This window comes from Psammomys obesus, unplaced genomic scaffold (assembly GCF_907164565.1).
Source record: "Psammomys obesus unplaced genomic scaffold, mPsaObe1.curated_primary_1811, whole genome shotgun sequence".
Taxonomy (NCBI): Eukaryota; Metazoa; Chordata; class Mammalia; order Rodentia; family Muridae; genus Psammomys; species Psammomys obesus.
Genome location: NW_026596166.1, coordinates 2,345,637 through 2,364,485, shown reverse-complemented (window position 1 = coordinate 2,364,485; position 18,849 = coordinate 2,345,637). Strand labels below are relative to the sequence as shown.

The following is an 18,849-nucleotide window of genomic DNA, read 5'->3' as shown; positions in this document are numbered from 1 at the left end:
ACAACTAGTGAGATTTGTGCATTGGTGTTTGCCTGCATGTATGTCTGTGTGAGGGCATTGAATCCCCTGAAACTAGAGTTATATGTAGTAATGAGCTGCCATTGTGGGCACTGAGCATTGAACCTGGGTCCTCTGGGAGAACAGCCAGTGTTCTTAACTGCTAAGCCATCTCTCCAACCCCACCACTTAACATTTTCAGTGGCATTAATATGTAACAACATTGATTTTAATTAATGTCTGTTAGTGACTGGGATGATAGTGCTATGCATTTGTAACCACAGAAAATCCTAAATATCTACAAAAAAGGAATGTTACATTGAATTAACCTTTTCTTCCTACTTTTCTGCAGAACACTTCGTACTTGGTTAGTTGCATAGTTCTATGCTTAGTTAATTATTTTCTTTTTATGTTTTGCAGAATAAGAAAGCTAATCTGAATATCAGGGGAAGAACAGAGAAGAGAAACAAGGATAGAAGACAAGGTTTTCCAGTTTGTACAATGTAAGTTCTTTTCACTATTCTTGGCCTGAGTCCTATATTAGCTGACAAAGCTGTTTCTATGGAAACATAGTCAAGCCTCTTAAAATGTCTGAGGAATGCTGACCATTTAAAATGAGACTTTCCAGCTGTTGGCCAAAAGAGGGAGAGATGAGTGGGAGCAAGGGACTTTAAACTGTAATTAGGCAGTGAACATATTCGTGTTCACTCTGAACATTCATCTTCACATGTTCGTATATGAAGTCTGCTTTTTCCATCTCCCTCTACCTACAACGTAAAGTTACACAAGAAACTATTTTTTCAGTAACCTGTTTTGTTTGCTAGCTTTGAGACTAATGGTTGTTTCTTGGTTTTGAGTTTTGGAGTCTTTAATCTCTGTCATTTGGTCATGTAATTTCCATTTATCTGCAACAGACCCTACCCTCTGTATTGATAGTTGTACTCCAAAATGCAACACAAAGAACTGTATCCTTATATTTTCCTTGTTTCTTGTCACTGTTTTAGATGTCTGCATCTTCAAACTTATGATAGTCCAAGTTTAGTTGAACAGATATTTCTTAAACATTTTTTTTCTATCACATGTATTATGCTAAGTCCTGGATATGTAAAAATAAGATATAACCTGGAGATATAAAAATAAAACATAATACATTTGGAATCTGATGCGAACCATAGAAAAGTAATCATTTGATTTTTCTTTCTTTTTCTCACTAAACTAAACACTTAGGAGAGATAGCTAAAATAGAATGTTAAATGAATTAATTCTAGTTGCAGATATCTTCTGAGCATAAAAGATTGGATCCATATAAACAAGTGTGATGCTAATAGTCTATGAGAATTCTGATCCAGATATGACTTATAATTTTTTTCATGGCTCAGTTTGGTGAATGTGCATACATTTTTTAATATCTAATAATTATAAATGAAAAAATTAAGAGCTCATTTTTAGAATATATAAACTCCTAGGTTTTTAAAATTAGAATTAACCGCCGCACCATAGTAACTCCTGCACAAATTTCTGCTTACTTATAATGAAAACATTAAATAAACTGTATCCAGTTTAATATCTTTTTATAATTAACACAGAAAACTTAGGGATCAGCTAATATAAAGTTAATAGCTCTCATTTTAGTGGAAAAGGCAATTTATTGGTAAATTAAATATTTATATGAAGGTCACATGGTTATAGATAAAGAGACATAAAGTTTGGATGGATGATCATCTATCATTCTTGTAAAAATACAATTTTGGTATTTTAGTCATTGATATAATTTGTATCTATTTTTCTAATTGTTGACCCTAGTGTTAAGTAGTTTCTCTTTTTTCCCTGTTTCACTGTAATGACATTTGAAAGAAGATTCAGTAGTAGTATTAGGAATACTGTCTAAAAACGTGGATTTTACTTAGTCAACATTGTACTAAAAACATATTTACTAAGTTAATGCTCAACTCAAGGAGGTAGTAAGCTCATTATTGTAAATATTTTTAAAGCCGAGGCAGAAGAAGCTAATTAAATTTAATGTGTGGGTTTGCACACATAAACAGCCTGTGTATTTATGCCTAAGTGGCTTGTTGAAAAGCTAGTGCCATTGAATTAAATATTTTTTAACTTATTTATGTTGGAGAACTCTTAGGATAGAATCAAATTAATACTAATAATGCATATATTTGTTTTATAATGTGTATATGGTATCTTTTTTAAAACTTAAGAAAAGTTCTGTGAATAAATTTTCTAAGTTATTCATGTTCAAAGAGAAACTGACCTGTCCTTAAACAGCAAGCTAGGAAATATGGTAGAGCCAAAATGAAAATTCAGTTTTCTTGTCTATAAGACCCTTTTACTCTTTAGTTTTGTTTGTTTGTTTTTTTTTTTTTAATGGTACAGAAACTACCATTTCTTTCTAAATGGATCCTTATAAAGTTCATCTTAATTTTTTATAAATATCACCAATTATAAAAACTGATATTCTACATAGTCCTTTTCTAACCTATGTAGTTTTGTCCTTAGAAAGCCTCACTGATAAACCTTATTGTTCTTTAGCTATCATCTTTATTGCAAAACTCATTAAAACAATTAGTTTTACCCCCAAATACTTTTCTGTTAGTCACTAACATGGCTTGTGTTATGCACCAAATTTTAATTGTTACAATTATATCAGTTGTTCACAATGTTAAACTGTGTGTATTAAGTATAAAGTTGAGATTTTAGAGTAACTGTTGAAATATCCTTTTATCCACTAAGCACCTATTCTTTACAAAATTAACAGTCAGCCGTTTTACTGTCTCACTTTACTAAACTTCAGTGAATCAATTTTCTTAGCTGTAAAATGGAATAGTATGCTTCATAATCTTAAGAGGCAACTTTTTAAAAAATACCTGATGTCCTCAACATTGTCTGTAAAATGAAGGAAGAGGCCTTATTCTGCATTACCAACTATATTAAGTACTTAATAGATAGAAATTCTTTATATTGTATAGATATTAGAAATGGGCTATGTAAAATTTGTTTTTATGTTATAATTCTTATACTTTTCCCCCCCCCATTTTTCCCCCTTAGATTTCCCTCATGGATACATTTTCATAGCGTTATAATGTGATATGCGAAGTTATTTTTCTTTCTTTGAAGTAACATGGATTTTATACTACAGAATCAAGAGAATTGGCTTTATAGGAAAAATTGATATATAAAAAGTGGTACAGGTTTTTATAGATAACCATGACAACATCGTATATGAATGGGCATGTAACAGAGGAATCAGACAGCGGAATAAAACATCTCGATCTTGCATCACCAGAGGAACATCAGAAGCACCGAGAGATGGCTGTTGACTGCCCTGGAGATTTGGGCACCAGAATGATGCCAGTGCGAAGAAGTACACAGTTGGAGCGCATTCGCCAGCAGCAGGAGGATATGAGACGTAGGCGTGAGGAAGAAGGAAAAAAGCAAGAACTTGACCTAAATTCTTCTATGAGACTTAAGAAACTAGCTCAAATTCCTCCAAAGTCTGGAATAGATAATCCTATATTTGACACAGAAGAAGTTTTAGAAAGTCCTCACTATGCTGTGAAAATATTAGGTAAGTAAAGTTAACACTTTACTTTTTTTTTGCTTTGGTCTATGTATACCCTAACAAAAATGTGTATGGGAAGTGCCAGACTTAGAGTGTAAATGATAGCAAGTTGAATTTGGACTAAGACCAGTTCTTTATATTTTAGTCGCATAAAAAAACAAACAAACATTGGTTTAAACATTGTCCTAGTTTGTTTTCTATTGCTGTAACAAACACCTCGACTGAAAGCAGTTTGGGGAGAAACAGGTTTATTTGGCTTGCATGTCCCAGTCCCAGTTTGTTGCCGAGGGAAGTCAGGACAGGAACCATAGAAAAAGTTGCGCCCTGGTTTGCCCTCCATTACTTGCTTGCTCAGATTGCCTTTTTTTATTTTAAACAGCCCAGGGGTGGCTGTTTTGTCACAGACTTAAGGAGATGCAACACGTGTCTAATCATTCCAGAAAGGGAACTAGAACACACCAAAAGTAATGGCTACACCAGTGTAACAATTGTTATACCAGTATAACAGTTTGGTGAGCCAGCAGTGAGTTTTTTTTTTTTTTTTTTTTTAATTGGGTTTACTAACAGGACTGTGAGTGAAAAGTTACTTAGCAAGGAGCAAAGATAATGTAAAAGCAGCTGCATCACCAGAAAGCCTTTTCCAGTGTGGGTAGCAACTCCCCAAAACTACAAGCTTGACATTCTCTGTGCAGCTGACAGATAGCTTGACAGTCTGAATTTCTTTCTTAGGCAGGTTAGTTGGCCAGTGTCTCCCGTCCACCCCCAGTAATTGTCTACTTTTTTATCACTGCTTGGTAGGGGCACTGAGAAATCTTCTAAGTTCCTATTCTCCCTGATATGTGTCATAAGTAAACAATAAGTTTACTTTCTCTGACTCATGACCCTCCCTTTCCTTCCTAGAGCAAACATTTCAATTTAGAGGGAATATGGCAATTCTGAGGAAAATAATATATAACAGTGGTGCTACCCACCATAGTCTGGGCCCTTTCACATCAGTCATTAGCCAAGAAAATGCCCCAAGTGGTGCCTACAGGCCAATAATGATGGAAGCAGTTCCTCAGTTTAGATTCTTCTTAGGTATGTCTAAGTTTATGTCAAGTTAATAAAAACCAGCACAGTTGACCCTTTGCCAACCTGATACACAGATACTATTAAAATCACTATTAAGCCATAACCTGTCCTTTCTTATTGTCCTCAAGAGAATCATGTTAATATTAATATCACAATATGAGAAATCCAACTTTTAGAAGTTCCATGGTCTTAAAAATTCTTGCAGTTAAAAAGCCCAAGTTCTTGAAAACCCAAAGTGTCTTAATTGTGTGCTCCTCTAAAACTGAACAAGTTATATACTTCCTTATTTCAAGATGAAGGAACCATTGAACAGTTACAATCAAAGCAAAGCAAAACCCCAAGTCCAGTGGTGTAAATAGTGCAGTGTCCAATGTCTGGAGCTTGCTTGTGATCTTCTAATCACCAGAGGGCTTGTGCAGCTCAGCCTCTCAGCTCTGCCATCAACAAAACATACATCTTGTCTCATTGGCTCAAGCTGGCTCCACTCCACCAGCTGTCCTTGGTAGTTATCGCATGGTATTGGTATCTGGCAGTATTCTGGGGTCTCCACTGCAAAGGATGCTACACATTCAACCAATGGCTTCTCCCGGCCTCTTCAGGGATTCTAATTCTACCACGTGGTGCCAGGCCTCAGCTTCTCTCCATGACCTCTTCGACCCTGAAATTTTTTCCCTTCAAAAACCATTTACCATGTGGAAAACGTACACATTGTTACTTTCAGCTGCCAGCTTGAGATGCAGCCTTTGCTAGGACACAGCTTCATTGTGTTCACCTTGAAGAAGAGTTGCCAGAAAATTGCACCACAGTGTTACTGGTCTTGTTAATCACAGATGTTTTTTTCAACTTCAGCTAACCAGTTGATTGTCTTCTTATATTAATCATTTCACTTCAGTGATGCTTTCAGTGACCCTGGTCTCTTTGAAATCACTGCTGATTCTTCAGCCTCAGCAACCAGAAACCACAGACTCTTAGTTTAGAAATATTACAGAAGGATCTTGATACAGTCTTTGAGAGATCTCAAACTTCCCTTTACCTGCTGGGCCTCCACTGTCTGCGTTCCCTTCAGCATTCTTCCAAGCTGCCACAGAACAGCCTGTTAAGCTCTAAGCACTCAATGGCTTTTCCAGCCCAAAGTTCCAGTTTTCACAGTTCTCCCAAAAGCAATATGGTCAGCTCTGTCACAGCAATACCATGTTCCTGGTACCACTTTGGTCCTAATTTGCTTTCTGTTGCTGTGATAAACATAATAACTAAAAATGAAAAGGATTTGTTTAGCTTACACATACCAACCATGGTCCATCATTGAGAGAAGTTAGGGTAGAAACCATGGAGGAAAGCTATTCACTCATGGTCTTTGTGGATTGCTCAGCTTGCTTTTTTTATAAATCCCGGAACCACCTGCCTAGAAGTGGCACTGCCCACAATGGTGTGGGCCCTCCCACACCAATTAGTACTCAAGAAAATGCCTAACTGCCATGCTCACAGTCCAGTCTGATAGAAACAGTTTGTCAGTTAAGCATCTCTCTTCCCAAATATGCCTACTTTCGTGTCAGGTTGACAAAAGCTTTATATCTATAAAGCATTTTTACACATGACCTGAAATTTTCATCTTTTATATCAACTCAATTTTTTTCCTTTTTTTTGACACAGTTTCTCTGTGTAGCCCTTGCTCCCCTGGACTCCCTTTGTAGATCAAGCTGGCCTTGAACTCACAGAGATCTGCCTGCCTCTGCCTTCCTGAGTGCTGGGATTATAGGCATTCACCACTGCACCTGGCTTCAACTCATTTTTTTAATAATTAAACTACTAGAAAGCAAAGTTAAATAATAATAAAACAGTAACTACATCTTAAAATCTATTTTTTTTATAACTGTCAGGAAGATAAATACAAACTGGTCATGTGGGATCAACCTTGTTAGTATTTTGGAATACAACCTGCTCCTGTGTTACCCAGCAACCTATTATGTCATCATGTGTCGGTGGCCAGGTGGCTACACCTGGAAGGCGTGGTTACCTTGTCCCTTAAAGGGCCAACCCCCCCGACACATGGTCTCTGTCTTACAGTCTTACTCTCTCTCACTCTTAACACTCTTTTTTTTCTCTCTCTCTCCCTCTCTTTCTTGGGGCACCCCCCTTTCCTCTTCTCTTTTCTCTCTCATGTCCTGCTTCCCCTCCTCCACACCCTCCTAATAAACTTCTTGCAGAGAATATCGGTTAACCAACCTCATGCTTTTTAATAATAACATTACAAACCTACTGTCTCTAAGTTTTGTTGATGACAGAAAATAAAAACCTGGCTCTAGGATATTATTTATATGCAAAAGAGTTCTGTGGCCAAATAACATGAGAATACTAGGCTTAGAAACCTTCTCATTAAAGAATTTCTTCAATGTTAGTAGGGACTGTGGATCTAATGATATTGATGAGTGATGGCAGATGCATATTCCCACACTTAGGCTATTTAATCAATGAACTTTATCCCTGTATTCACGAGTACTTACAGTGCTATGTTAGAAGCCAGAAGTCATTTTGAGAAATGTTGCCTTATACATTAATTTGTTTTCAGTTTAAACTTAGGTGTTATTTCTCATAGTTACTGTTGTTTTAATAAAATAAATTTATTTACATTTTAAATGTAATAAAAGAAGTTTTATGGCATTACCATCATTTTACCATTCCCATGCCTATTGAACCTTAGCAAATACCATTCCTATAATAATCTGGTCAAGAAGGCCTCTTGTCTATATTTCAGAAATGAAAAGAGTAGCCAGCATCAGTGCAGACGTGTAACCTTAGCTGCTGAGAAACTGATGTGGGAAGATGGGGAGTTCCAGACCAGCCAGGGCAACATGCTGAGACCTGGTCTCACACAAAACAACAAAAGAAACAGCAGTTGAATTTCAGTCACATCACTTGCTTAAGACATCAAGCTAATACTTGGGAGGGTCAAGTTTGAATTTGCCAGAAATGGAGTTGATATATACTGCAGCAAGTAGAGGTTTGAATAGAAAATGACGTTTAGCCTGCACTTTTACTCAACTGGCCAGGGTTAAGACTAACTCTAATTTGCCCATAAGCAACATAATATATGCTACATTTGTTCTTTCATGAGTCTTTTTAGTCCAAGTATGGAGCAGTTTCTAGTCAATCTCATTACTTTTCTGTGGTAAAAATTTTTAGAATACATACTTAAAATGTTCATGCTTCTGTTTTACGAAATCAGATAATGTGTGTTATCTATAATGACTTCTGAGACAGCTTAGGAGTCAGCAGACAGGACTGTTTGCTTCAAGCAAGGAAGGACAGAACTGGGTGTCTGTAGGGGTTGTTCTTCAAAGAGAGAAGGGAATACTCTGAGTTTATATAGGAGTTTTGGGAATGGGAAGTTAAATGTAGCTTCAGGGGCTACTTTCTGGAACTGTTTTATCATTTGAAACTGACTTGCCTACTCCACCACCATTATACCTTCCCCCACACACAGACACACAAATTGGGTTATTATAATGCTGCTTTCAGGATGCCAGGGATAATGGTAGTGAAGGGAAAGGGGCTGGAGTTTCAACAGGGGTGGGAGATTTCAGCAAGGGGAAGGGGAAATTCATTGGTCAGGGTCTGACAGAGTTTGTTTGAGCTTTGTTCCAGTGTCATCAGAAATAGTGAAGTCTGCTGCATGCCTTCAGATGTAATTCCAGTGAGGAAATGAGGTACTCAGTACATTTACATGAAGGAATTTGAATATTTCCCCCTATGGGTTTTGTTTGTTTGTTTTAGAAAAGAACTTCATTTTCTATTGTTCTTGCTTATCCTTCATTTCTCACCATTTCTCCCTTCCTTTTTCATATAATCTGAATTGATCTGTTTTTTGTTTACATTTCTTTTAAAATTAATGTGTCTGTTCATTTGTATTACCTAGAATCAGGCTGTTTATACAATGTATATAGCTTAAGCCGGATTAATTTAGGAAAATGCTCAAGTATACAGCAAGGACATTTGCTCAACCATGTTTGTAGCAGCTTTATTCGTAATAGCCAGAATCTGGAAACAACCCAAGTGTCTCTCAGCTGAGGAGTGGATACAGAAATTGTGGTACATTTATACAATGGAATATTACTCAGTAATTAAAAACAAAGAAATCATGAAATTTGCAGGCAAATGGTAGGATTTAGAAAAGATGATCCTGAGTATGTTATCCCAGAAGCAGAAAGACACATATGGTATATACTCACTCATAAGTGGATATTAGCCATATAATATAGGATAAACATTCAAAAACTATACTCCTAAAGAAGCTAAACAACAAGGAAGACCCTAGGGAAGATGCTCAATCTTCATTCAGAAGGACATATGCGATAGACATCAGATACAGGAGAAGACAGGGAACAGAACAGGAGCCTACCACAGATGGCCTCTGAAAGACTCTCCTGATTGAGGCTGAGACTCATAGCCAATCTTTGCGCAGAGTATAGGGAATCTTAGGAAAGAAGGGGGAGATAGAAAGACCTGGAGGGGACAGGGGCTCCAAAAGGAAACAGAGCCAAAAAACAAAAACAAAACAACAACAACAACAAAAAACCAAAACTGAGCCCTGGAGTCCCAGCAGAGACTGATACCCCAACCAAGGACAATGCATAGAGAGGACCTAAAACCCCAGCTCAGATGTAGCCCATTGACTCAGTCTCTAAGTGGGTTCCCTAATAAGGGGAGCAGGGGCTTTCTCTGGCATGAACTGAGTGACAGGCTCTCTGATCAACTCCTCCTGGGGGGGGGGGTGCAGCCTTGCCAGGCCACAGAGGAAGACAGTGCAACCAGTCCTGATGAAACCTGATAGACTAGGGTCAAATAGAAGGGGAAGGAGGACCTCCTCTATCGATGGACTAGGGGAGGGGTAAAGGGGGGGAGGAGAGGGAGGGAGAGTGGGATTTGAAAATAGTTGAGGGAGGGTGACACAGCTGGGATACAAATTGAATAAATTTATAATATGATAATAATAAAAAATTGTTTTAAATTACAACTGTTTAAAAAAAAGACAACTATGCCTTCAAATTATAATCCACTCTGGTTTTCATTAATACCTTCACGTGGCCTCTGAATTTACCACTGCTTTTACCTATTTTCTTTTAAAGTAAATTTAATGATAGTGGCAGGTATTAGTAATTTATTTCTTAGAAGATGTAATCATAATGAAACTCATCATTTTGTATAGCAACTAAAAAATATATCTAAAGAAGTGTAATACTGCTTATCAGATATTTTTCTCTGCTAATAATCTGCTAACACATCAGACTACAACAGAAATACTCCCTTAAAATTATGTGTCTGCTTGTCAGTATTTTAATTAGTAGACACATGACAGGGGATGGCTTCAGCCTTCTTCAGAGCCAGAAACAACAATGTTGTTTTAAGTAAGGGAAGGATGGGGCAGCTGGTTTATTTCTTTGAGAAGAGACCTTCAGTTTCCAAATGACACATCATTTATCTGTGAGTAGACAAAGTATTCCTTAAGAATTTAAAATGCGACTAAAAAGATTTTCTTTAATGATAGTATTTGTAAATTTGGTAATGTATTTCAAAAAATGAAATTGATATAGAAAATACTCCAAAGTGATAAATTGAATTTTGTTTAAAGGCAACCAGAATTTTTTTTCCAATTCACAGAATTCTTAATACTGTTATTAGTTCTAAGAGTTTTAATCAAGATTTCCTTAGAATTGATGTACATTCAAAGTTTTACTTTAAATCAAATATAATATAATTTGGTGTAATAAATGTAAGAGAATTTCTAGAAAAAAGTGTACATTAGAGTTGAAGGAGATAGAATCAAATAATTCTCAGATATTTCTAGGTTATGTTTTAGCTTTTGTTTGTTTTGTATTAGCAGTCATATAGTATGGGGCCCGGGTTGTGAACAGGTAGGGAGAATAAAGGGAATAAGCTAGAAAAAAACTTGTTTTCTGTTATCCATGTGACTGTGTAATAGATACGTCCTCAAAGAGGCCAGCAGGGAAGGACACACATACAGAGTGAGCTGCTGATAGTTATGTAGGAGAAACTCTTTTTTAATTTTGTGGTTAAAGCCTTCTGTTTTATACTAGATATTTTAATGTGAAGAAAATAAAAGATAAAAGTGAAAAAAACAAGGATGAATAAATAATTAAATAGCAAATCTTGCAGATTTCTAAAACAAACTGACTTTTGATTGCTCAAACTGACTTTTGATTGAGATATATGCAATTTTGACTCACTGTAATAAGCTTAAAAAATAACGGGTTTTTTTTTTCTTTTTAAGCTAGGAAAATTTCAGGGCCAATAGTTCTTTTTTATATTGGCTTCCTCCTAAACTTTCTTTCACTGTCAAATGTTTGCTTAACTTATTTTAGGTACTTCAAAACAAACTTTATTAGCCATTTCTTCATGGACATTTGTTGTTTCTTTAGGGAAATGAAGTGATTAATTAATTGCAAATAGATTTGTTTGAAATGTTGAGACCATTTGAAAAGTTTCTGAATGAGATTGCTAAAATTAGAACTTCCCTAAAGATTTAAGAATGCATTGGAATATGTGCATACTCCTATAAAATTTAGTTTTTCATCATAATTTTACTAAAAATAATTTAGTGCTACATCATCTTTTTTCAGTCTTTTATACATACTTGAAATTTGATTCTACTTTATTAAATAATAATTTGTAGTTTTTTTTCTCTTGCAAAGACTTGGTTTTTTATAGCATGTTAAATTGCTTGACAGAGCAGGGGAGATGGCTCAGTGGTTAAGATCACTTACTGCTCTTGCAGAGGCCCACAATAGGTGGAGGGTGTCAGAAACACCGGTAACTCCATTTCCAGGGGCTCTGACACCCTCTTCTGACCCTCAAGGACTCCTGTGTGCATGTGGTGCCCAGAACTCTTGCCCACACTCGATTTTAAGTAATTTTTATTGTCACTTATTACTATGAACAAAAATGACTTTGAACAAGTTATTTCTCTGAACTTCAGTATTAAGGTTTTCTTGAGGCCCAAATGAAAGACTGTATGTAAACACTTGTATTTGGAGGTTTTTGTTGTTGCTTTTATTTTTTGCACTGTTAGTAACTTAACCATCGTCTGGCACGTGCTAGGCAAGCACTGTTGTTATGTTAAAACCTCAAATCTAGAATTTTTAAATTTAGCTTAACTTATTAATAATTACTGTCAGGATATTTCTTAAGTTTCTGATTATTTTAAACAAATTTATACTGACCTGGTCCACTTAAAAACATAGAGTTCAAAGATCAGAACTGTATGTCTTTGAGTTTAAAAAGAGAGAAGAGCTAGGAGTGGGACTTCAGCACAGCACCTGCCTAGAGTGAGCAAGGCTTTGGAGTTTGATCCCGAGGAATCTGAATGCTGGTATAAATCTAGAGATTTTCTTAAGGCTGAACAAAAGCACTAAGTAAAAAATTAATTCACAGAATAGGGCTGCCTTTGTGCTGTGAAACAGCTCTAGAGATGGAATTCTTTAGCTTCTATAGGTAATTTTAGCAATTACCCTAGTTCTGTTCCCAGTTTTGGTCAAAAAGTCTCCCTAGTCTGGCAAGACGACTCGGTGGTTGAGCCTGTACCTCCATCTCCAGGGGAGTCTGATGCCTCTGGTCTCCACAGGCACGATTAGTTTGTTTGTTTTTGAAAAGTCTCCTTATAAGGCCCAGACTTGCCTGGAACTCCCTATGTAGACCATGCTGGCCTTTAACTTCTGTGCTCCTGCCTCCCACCTCTAAAATCCTCATTTCTGATCATGTTGCCTATTTTAGAGTCTTCATTCTGTTTTTTGTTCTTAGGAGCAAGCCAAGACAAAAAGTTAGGAGGCAAATATAAGGACTTGTATTTTTGTTGTTGTTGTTGTTTTGTTTTGTTTTTTTATATCCCAAAGCCAATATACTTGATTACTAATAGCATATACAATCATCATTTAAGTGACATGAAATTTTGGACATGATAGTGGGAACTTAAAATACCTTCTGCTGAAATCAGGTAAGGAGAAACTAATCACACTGTAGTAGTGAGGAATTTAATCTAGATATGAAGAGCTGCTTTATAGGAAAGTTGTGATCCTGTAGAATTTATTACCAATATTGCCAGACTTGCCGTGCTCCTGTGCCATCTCATTGTAGTATATAGCCCTTCTGTCTCCTCGTGCACCTCTTTGCCTCAGTACTCTCTTTGTCTGCTCCCTGCCTGGCACTCATGCCAAGTTTCAGTGTCTGTGGCTCTTCCACCTGCTTTTCTGTGGACAGGATCAATTTTTGTTGTCAGTTGTCTGTATGTGGGGAGGCTGCAGGAAGCTCTGTTTTTGTTTCTTTGTCTATGTCTTGGGTTTCACTTTGCTTTGCTTTGCTTTATGGTGCTAGAGATTGGACCCAGGATCTGGTATATTCTAGGCAAGAACTAACTACCGACCACATCCTAACCTACTGTCTTCACCTTAATTTCAGAAGAACATGCACATTTGACAGGATGGTTTATTCCATCTGATAGGATTTTTTTTTAATTCCCTCTGACATTGTATAGTTGAAGGTATAGGTGTAGCCATCAGAAGAGGGAATAGTTCTTTAAGTGGGTAAGAAATGAACCGTCCTGAAATAGCATAGATTAGTATAAGACTTTTTAAAAGCTACTATTTAGGACAAAACACTTATTTTTAAATTTACAACTAAAATTTTACAACTGAATATTTTAGTCTTTGAAAGTAAGTATTTTATACGTAAGTAAGTGAGAAGGCCTGCTGGGTAAAGACACTGGCTGCCAAGCCTGATAGCCTTAAGTTTAGTCCCCAGGGCCCATGTAGTAGGAGAGAACCAAGTCCCTTCAACGTTGTCCTTGTGCTTACTCATGCACACGTGTGCACACACAAAATAAGTAAATAGGACAAATGTGAATGTGGACGAGTATTTTTACTGGTGCCCATGGAGTCCAGAAGAGGACACCAGATCTCCTGGAAACTGCACTTACACACGGTTGTGAAACTGTCATGTGGGTGCTGGAACTAGAACCTGGGTCCTCTGGAAGAGCAGCTAGTCCTCTTAGCCACCAGGCCATACCTCCAGTTCCAACGTAAAAAGTATTTTTAATGAAATTAAAATTTTTATTGGAGCTCAAAATATGGTTGAAAAGCATATCAAGATGATTGAGAACCATCAAAACTAATCACAGTTAATGTTATCAGTAGTATTACTCATTATGACATCATTCTTAATTTCAGAGATATTAAAACCCTTTTTAATGTTCATTAGTGAAAAAATGAGAAAGCAGTGAACTAATTTATTTATATTTGAAAGCACTGCCATATATGTTTACTTTATGTGATAAAATTATTATGAGCAAATGCATCATAATTTTGAATGTTCTTTAAAGTGATCAATGCATTTATACTAGTTTCAACTAGAGGGCTTATGCCATTTGGTATTTCTCATTTTCCGTAAAGTACTTTAAGTACATATGGTTTAGTTATATCTTAATGTCATGCTGTGCATATAGTTTTGCAAGTATAGTCTGGGTGACTGGAAACTTAGTCTGTTCTACTTGTTCATCAGAAGTACTTTGGGGCGCTTTCCTTCCTAAGAATGCCATCTGCAAGCTTTCGCCCTAAGTTCAGACTTGAAAGCAACTGTGGGATTTCTCTTTAAATCATAGCTGTCGTTTCTGCTATATGTCTTTGTTACACATAGCAGTGCATTGCTGTCAGAAATCCTTTACATTTCTCAAGAAGGTATTTAGCCTTGTTATTCACAAAAATCGCAGCTCTGACTTATTTTCTTAACTTTCCCCATATTCCACCTGCTATTGTGTTAAGTAGAATACTCAGAAAATATTTAGAAATAAGATTCTTGTCTCAAATGTCAGAAGCAAAATGCAGCACTATTGTGTATACAAACACAATTAACTGTAGAAATTGTCTCTTAAGGATAGGCTGTGATATAGCCATAATATATTCCTTTCTCAAAAGTTTAGTATAGAAAAATTACATGTTGCTGTATTGGACAGAACCCACAGGTCATAGTAGCCTTTCTTAAAAAGATAGACAATAATAATAATAATAAAAAAAGATAGACAATAATAATAATAAAAAAAAAAAAGATAGACAACACTATATATACAATCAGGTCCTGGACCCCAGCTTCCACCCCCACCCCTATTGTGGTAAAAAACAAACAAAATGAAACTTAGAATTTGAAATGGACTTCATCCTCATGTCATTCATCCATGATTTTAGTCTCATCACTTTGTCATTTTTTCCCACCTGTATAATTTGACGTGTCTTTTAAATATTTGTTCTTGTTTGTCTTCGTTTAATTTGGGAAAGTTTCTCAGGGTCTGGGGATAAAACTCAGTTGGTAGATTGCTTGTCTGCCATGTATGAAACCCTGTGTACAACCCACAGCCTCAAGAAGCATGGCGGTGTACAGCGCCTAGCCTTCGGGAGGTGAAAGGATCAAAGACCTCAAGGTTCTCCCCAGTTACTTAGTGCATTCAAGGCCAGGGTGGGCTACATGAGACCCTGTTTCAAAATATACATATAAATAGACATACAGAGAGAAACATTTCAATATTTTAATGATGATTAAATGAAATAGTACATATAAAATATACACTCTATTATACTATTCAGGAAGGGCAGTAACAATATGTAATTCAGCCAGCTATTCTAGTGTTTCAATAATAGTTGGTAACACCTAATTAGAAAGGCTGAGCGTCGGTGCAAGTAACCACTTTGGTTTGGTGAAACTGATTAATGTGATGCTTTTGGAGTTTTGGTAAAAAGTTTTCATTAATTAAAGAAAAAGTGAATAGGACTTGATAGATTTTGGTACAGGTGTAAAGAAAGCTATTTGGAGCAGGTTTAAATTGGTCTTAAACCTAGTTGAAATTTGTAGGCATTCTAGAATTAGTTCTCATGTTTCTCACTAATTTCATTTTTTTTTTTTAATGTATTTTGGCATTCTTCCTGCTTCCACGTGTGTGACAGTGTTAGGTACTCTAGAACTGGAGTTACAGATAGTTGTGGGCTGCCAAATGGCTCCTAACTATCTAAAGCTCCAGCTCAAGGGAACCTGACTTCTTCCTCTGAACTCTGTGGGCACCAGGCATACGTGTGGTGCATGTACATATATGTGGGCAAGACACTCATGCACATAAAAAAATAAATCTATATTGAAATGTAAAATTTCTTTATTCTTTTAAATTTATTTTATGTATGGGTATTCTGCCTTCACGTATGTGTGCACCACATGTGTGTCTGCTTTTCTCAGAGGTCAGAAAAGGGCATCTGATTCTCTGAAACTGGACAAGTGGTCATGTCTTGTAAAAATAGGTTCACCAAAGAATAACATAACAGATCAGTAACCCTTAATTTGGTATGTTTCAAAGTGGGCACTCACAATCATCGCTTGTGGCAATATAAGTTGCTACAAATCTGGGAGACAGTTTGGCATTGCATATTATTCGTAAATGCTCCTACAATCAGTAATCTTACCCTAAGGAATTTATTCTAATGAGTAATTAGTATTAAATTACAAAAACTAACAGTGTCACTATTATGGTTAAATTGGCCTTTTTAAACTCTTAAAAGCTGTGTGGTATGAAGTAATACTAGTAATTATAACAAATAGGTGAAAACAGATAATTTTTTTTAAATATTATTAATGTAACAGTAAATAGCTTTGGTGTGCAGGATTTTCCAACATTTTTGTCTTAAAATAACTTCATTCTCCCGGAAATTAAAGAGACTCCGAGAAACAGTTCTCATCTAGACTAAGGTTGCTTCCTGGTTTCACTCAGCAGTGAGGCTTGAGGTGCCTCACTTTCTCATTTCCCAGACAACCACCCTGAGCCTCTTTGAACAGTTATTAACATTTTTAATAAGACACTTTCCTCTTCAGGAAGTACCTGTTGTTCCCTTAAGATTGTGGACCATTATCTTAACTGCTTTGTAGATTTCCATAATTTTTTTTTCTTTTAAGTTACTTAGATGTTTTCCTTTATCGCTCTAAAGATAATTTAAAGTTGTTAATTTGGTAGAGTCTTAAATTACATATTCTTTTTGTTGTTTTGTTTTCTGAGACAAGGTTTCTTCCCTGTAGCCCTCACACACACAACCCTTTGGGGAGCAGGGGAGAAAATATCAATGGTTCTTAATCTTTTGGCCTAATCATTTCCTGGGGGTGTAAAAAATACACATAGAGTCTTTCAGAGGCCCTCTGTGGTAGGCTCCTGTCTTGTTTCCTGTTTTCTCCTCCCAATGTCCATCCCGTTTGCCTTTCTGAGTTAGGATTGATTGTCTTACCTGGGGTCCTTCTTCTTGTTTGGTTTCTTTAGGTGTACAGATTTGTGTAGGTTTATCCTATATTGTATGTCTAGTATCCACTTATAAGTGAGTATATACCATATGTGTCTTTCTGCTTCTGGGATACCTCACTCAAGATGATCTTTTCTATATCCCACAGTTGGCCTGCAAATTTCATGATTTCCTTGTTTTTAATTGCTGAGTAGTATTTCATTGTGTAAGTGTACCACAATTTCTGCATCCATTCCTCCCTTGAAGGACATCTGAGTTGTTTGAAAGACTCTACCCAGCAGTATATCAAAGCAGATGCTGAGGCTCATGACCAAACTTTGGGCAGAGTGCAGGGAATCTTATGAAAGAAGGGGAAAATAGAAAGACCTATAGAGGATAAGAGCTCCACAAGGAGAGCAACAGTACCAAAATATCTGGGCACAGGGGTCTTCTCTGAGACAGATACTCCAACCAAGGATCATTCATGGGGATTACCTAGAACCCCTGCACAGATGCAGCCCATGGCAGCTCAGTATCCAAGTGAGTTCCCTAGCAGTGGGAAAATGGACTGTCTCTGACATGAACTCTGTGGCAGGGTCTTTGACCACCTCCCGCTAAGGGGGGAGCAGCCTTGCCAGGCCACAGAGGAGGACAATGCAGCCAGTCCTGATGAGACCTGATAAGCTAGGGTCAGATGAAAGAGGAGGAGGACCTCCCCTATCAGTGGACTTGGAGAGGGGCTTGGGAGGAGATGAGAGAGCGAGGGTGGGATTGGGAAGGAATGAGGGAGGGGTCTACAGCTGGGATACAAAGTGAATAAACTGTAATTAATATAAAAAATAAATTTAAAACAATTAAAAAAACACGTATAGACTAGGAACTTTCACATTCTAGGAGACAAACGTATTCATTAGTTTTGTGGACAACAAAAGTAGCTGGTTGTATTGGCTTGTTTGTTTGTTTTGTCAACTTGATACAAGCTAGTTTTCTGAGAAGAAGGAACCACAATTGAGAAAATGCCTCCATAAGACTGGCCTGTAGGCAAGTCTGTGGGGCATTTCCTTAAGAAGTGATTGACGTGGGAGAGCTCAGTCCACTGTGAGTGGTGCCATTCCTTTGCTATTGGCCCTGGAGTATACAAGAAAGCATGCTGAGCAAGCCCTAGGGAGTAAACCTGTAGGTAGTGTTCTTCCATGGCCGCTGCCTCAGTTCCTCCCTCTAAGTTTCCATCCTGCTTACATTCACGCCCTGACCTCCCTTAGTGACAGACTATTCCTTCGAAGAGTAAGGTGAAATAAACCCTTTCCTCCACAAGTTGCTTTTGGTCATGGTGTGTTATCACAGCAATAGAAACATTAAGGTCTTTGTAATATGAAAACACTTTATTTTACTATTAAATCAAAGTTTTGCAAATAATAATGAATATTGGTAATTAATTATTAATGTAATATAGGTTGGCAAAAACTCTAAGATGAGTCTGGCTTTTGTTTTTTGTGTTTGGTTGTTTTGGTTTGGGTTTTGTTTGTTTGTTTGTTTTTAAGACAGTTTCTCTGTGTAGACCAGGCTGACCTCAGACTGTCAGATCTGTATGCCTTTGCCTCCTTGAGTGCTGGGATCACAGGCGTGCACCATCATATAATGCTCTCGGAAACCAAGCAGGGTTGGGCCTGGTACTTGATGAGAGTGTGGCTTTTAAAATGGCAGAATCTTACATATAAGTCCTATTTTCATGTATCTATAAATTATTCATTTATTTATTTTATGTGTAGGGATATTTTACCTTTGTGTAAGTCTGTGCCCCGTGTATAGGCCAGAATAGAGTGGTGGGTCCCCTTGGAACTAGAGCTACAGACAGTTGTGAGCTGTGATGTGGGTGCTTGGGATCAAACCTGGGTCCTAAGAAAG

At 37.0% G+C, this 18,849-nt stretch overlaps 1 protein-coding gene across 2 annotated transcripts in view; it reads left to right on the top strand.

Moving 5' to 3' along the window:
- The first annotated feature begins 417 nt into the window (after window positions 1–417).
- The window catches only part of Pals1 (protein associated with LIN7 1, MAGUK p55 family member), a 48,567-nt gene continuing 30,135 nt past the window's right edge, over window positions 418–18,849 (top strand). The window contains exons 1-2 of one of the 2 annotated variants that reach the window (XM_055595351.1): window positions 418–500; window positions 3,293–3,574. In XM_055595351.1, the coding sequence (XP_055451326.1) occupies window positions 3,316–3,574 (259 nt within the window). In that variant the 5' untranslated portion in view covers window positions 418–500; window positions 3,293–3,315. Of the gene's footprint in view, window positions 501–3,103; window positions 3,575–18,849 lie in introns of those variants that run through there. The other variant, XM_055595350.1, reaches the window with a different exon arrangement.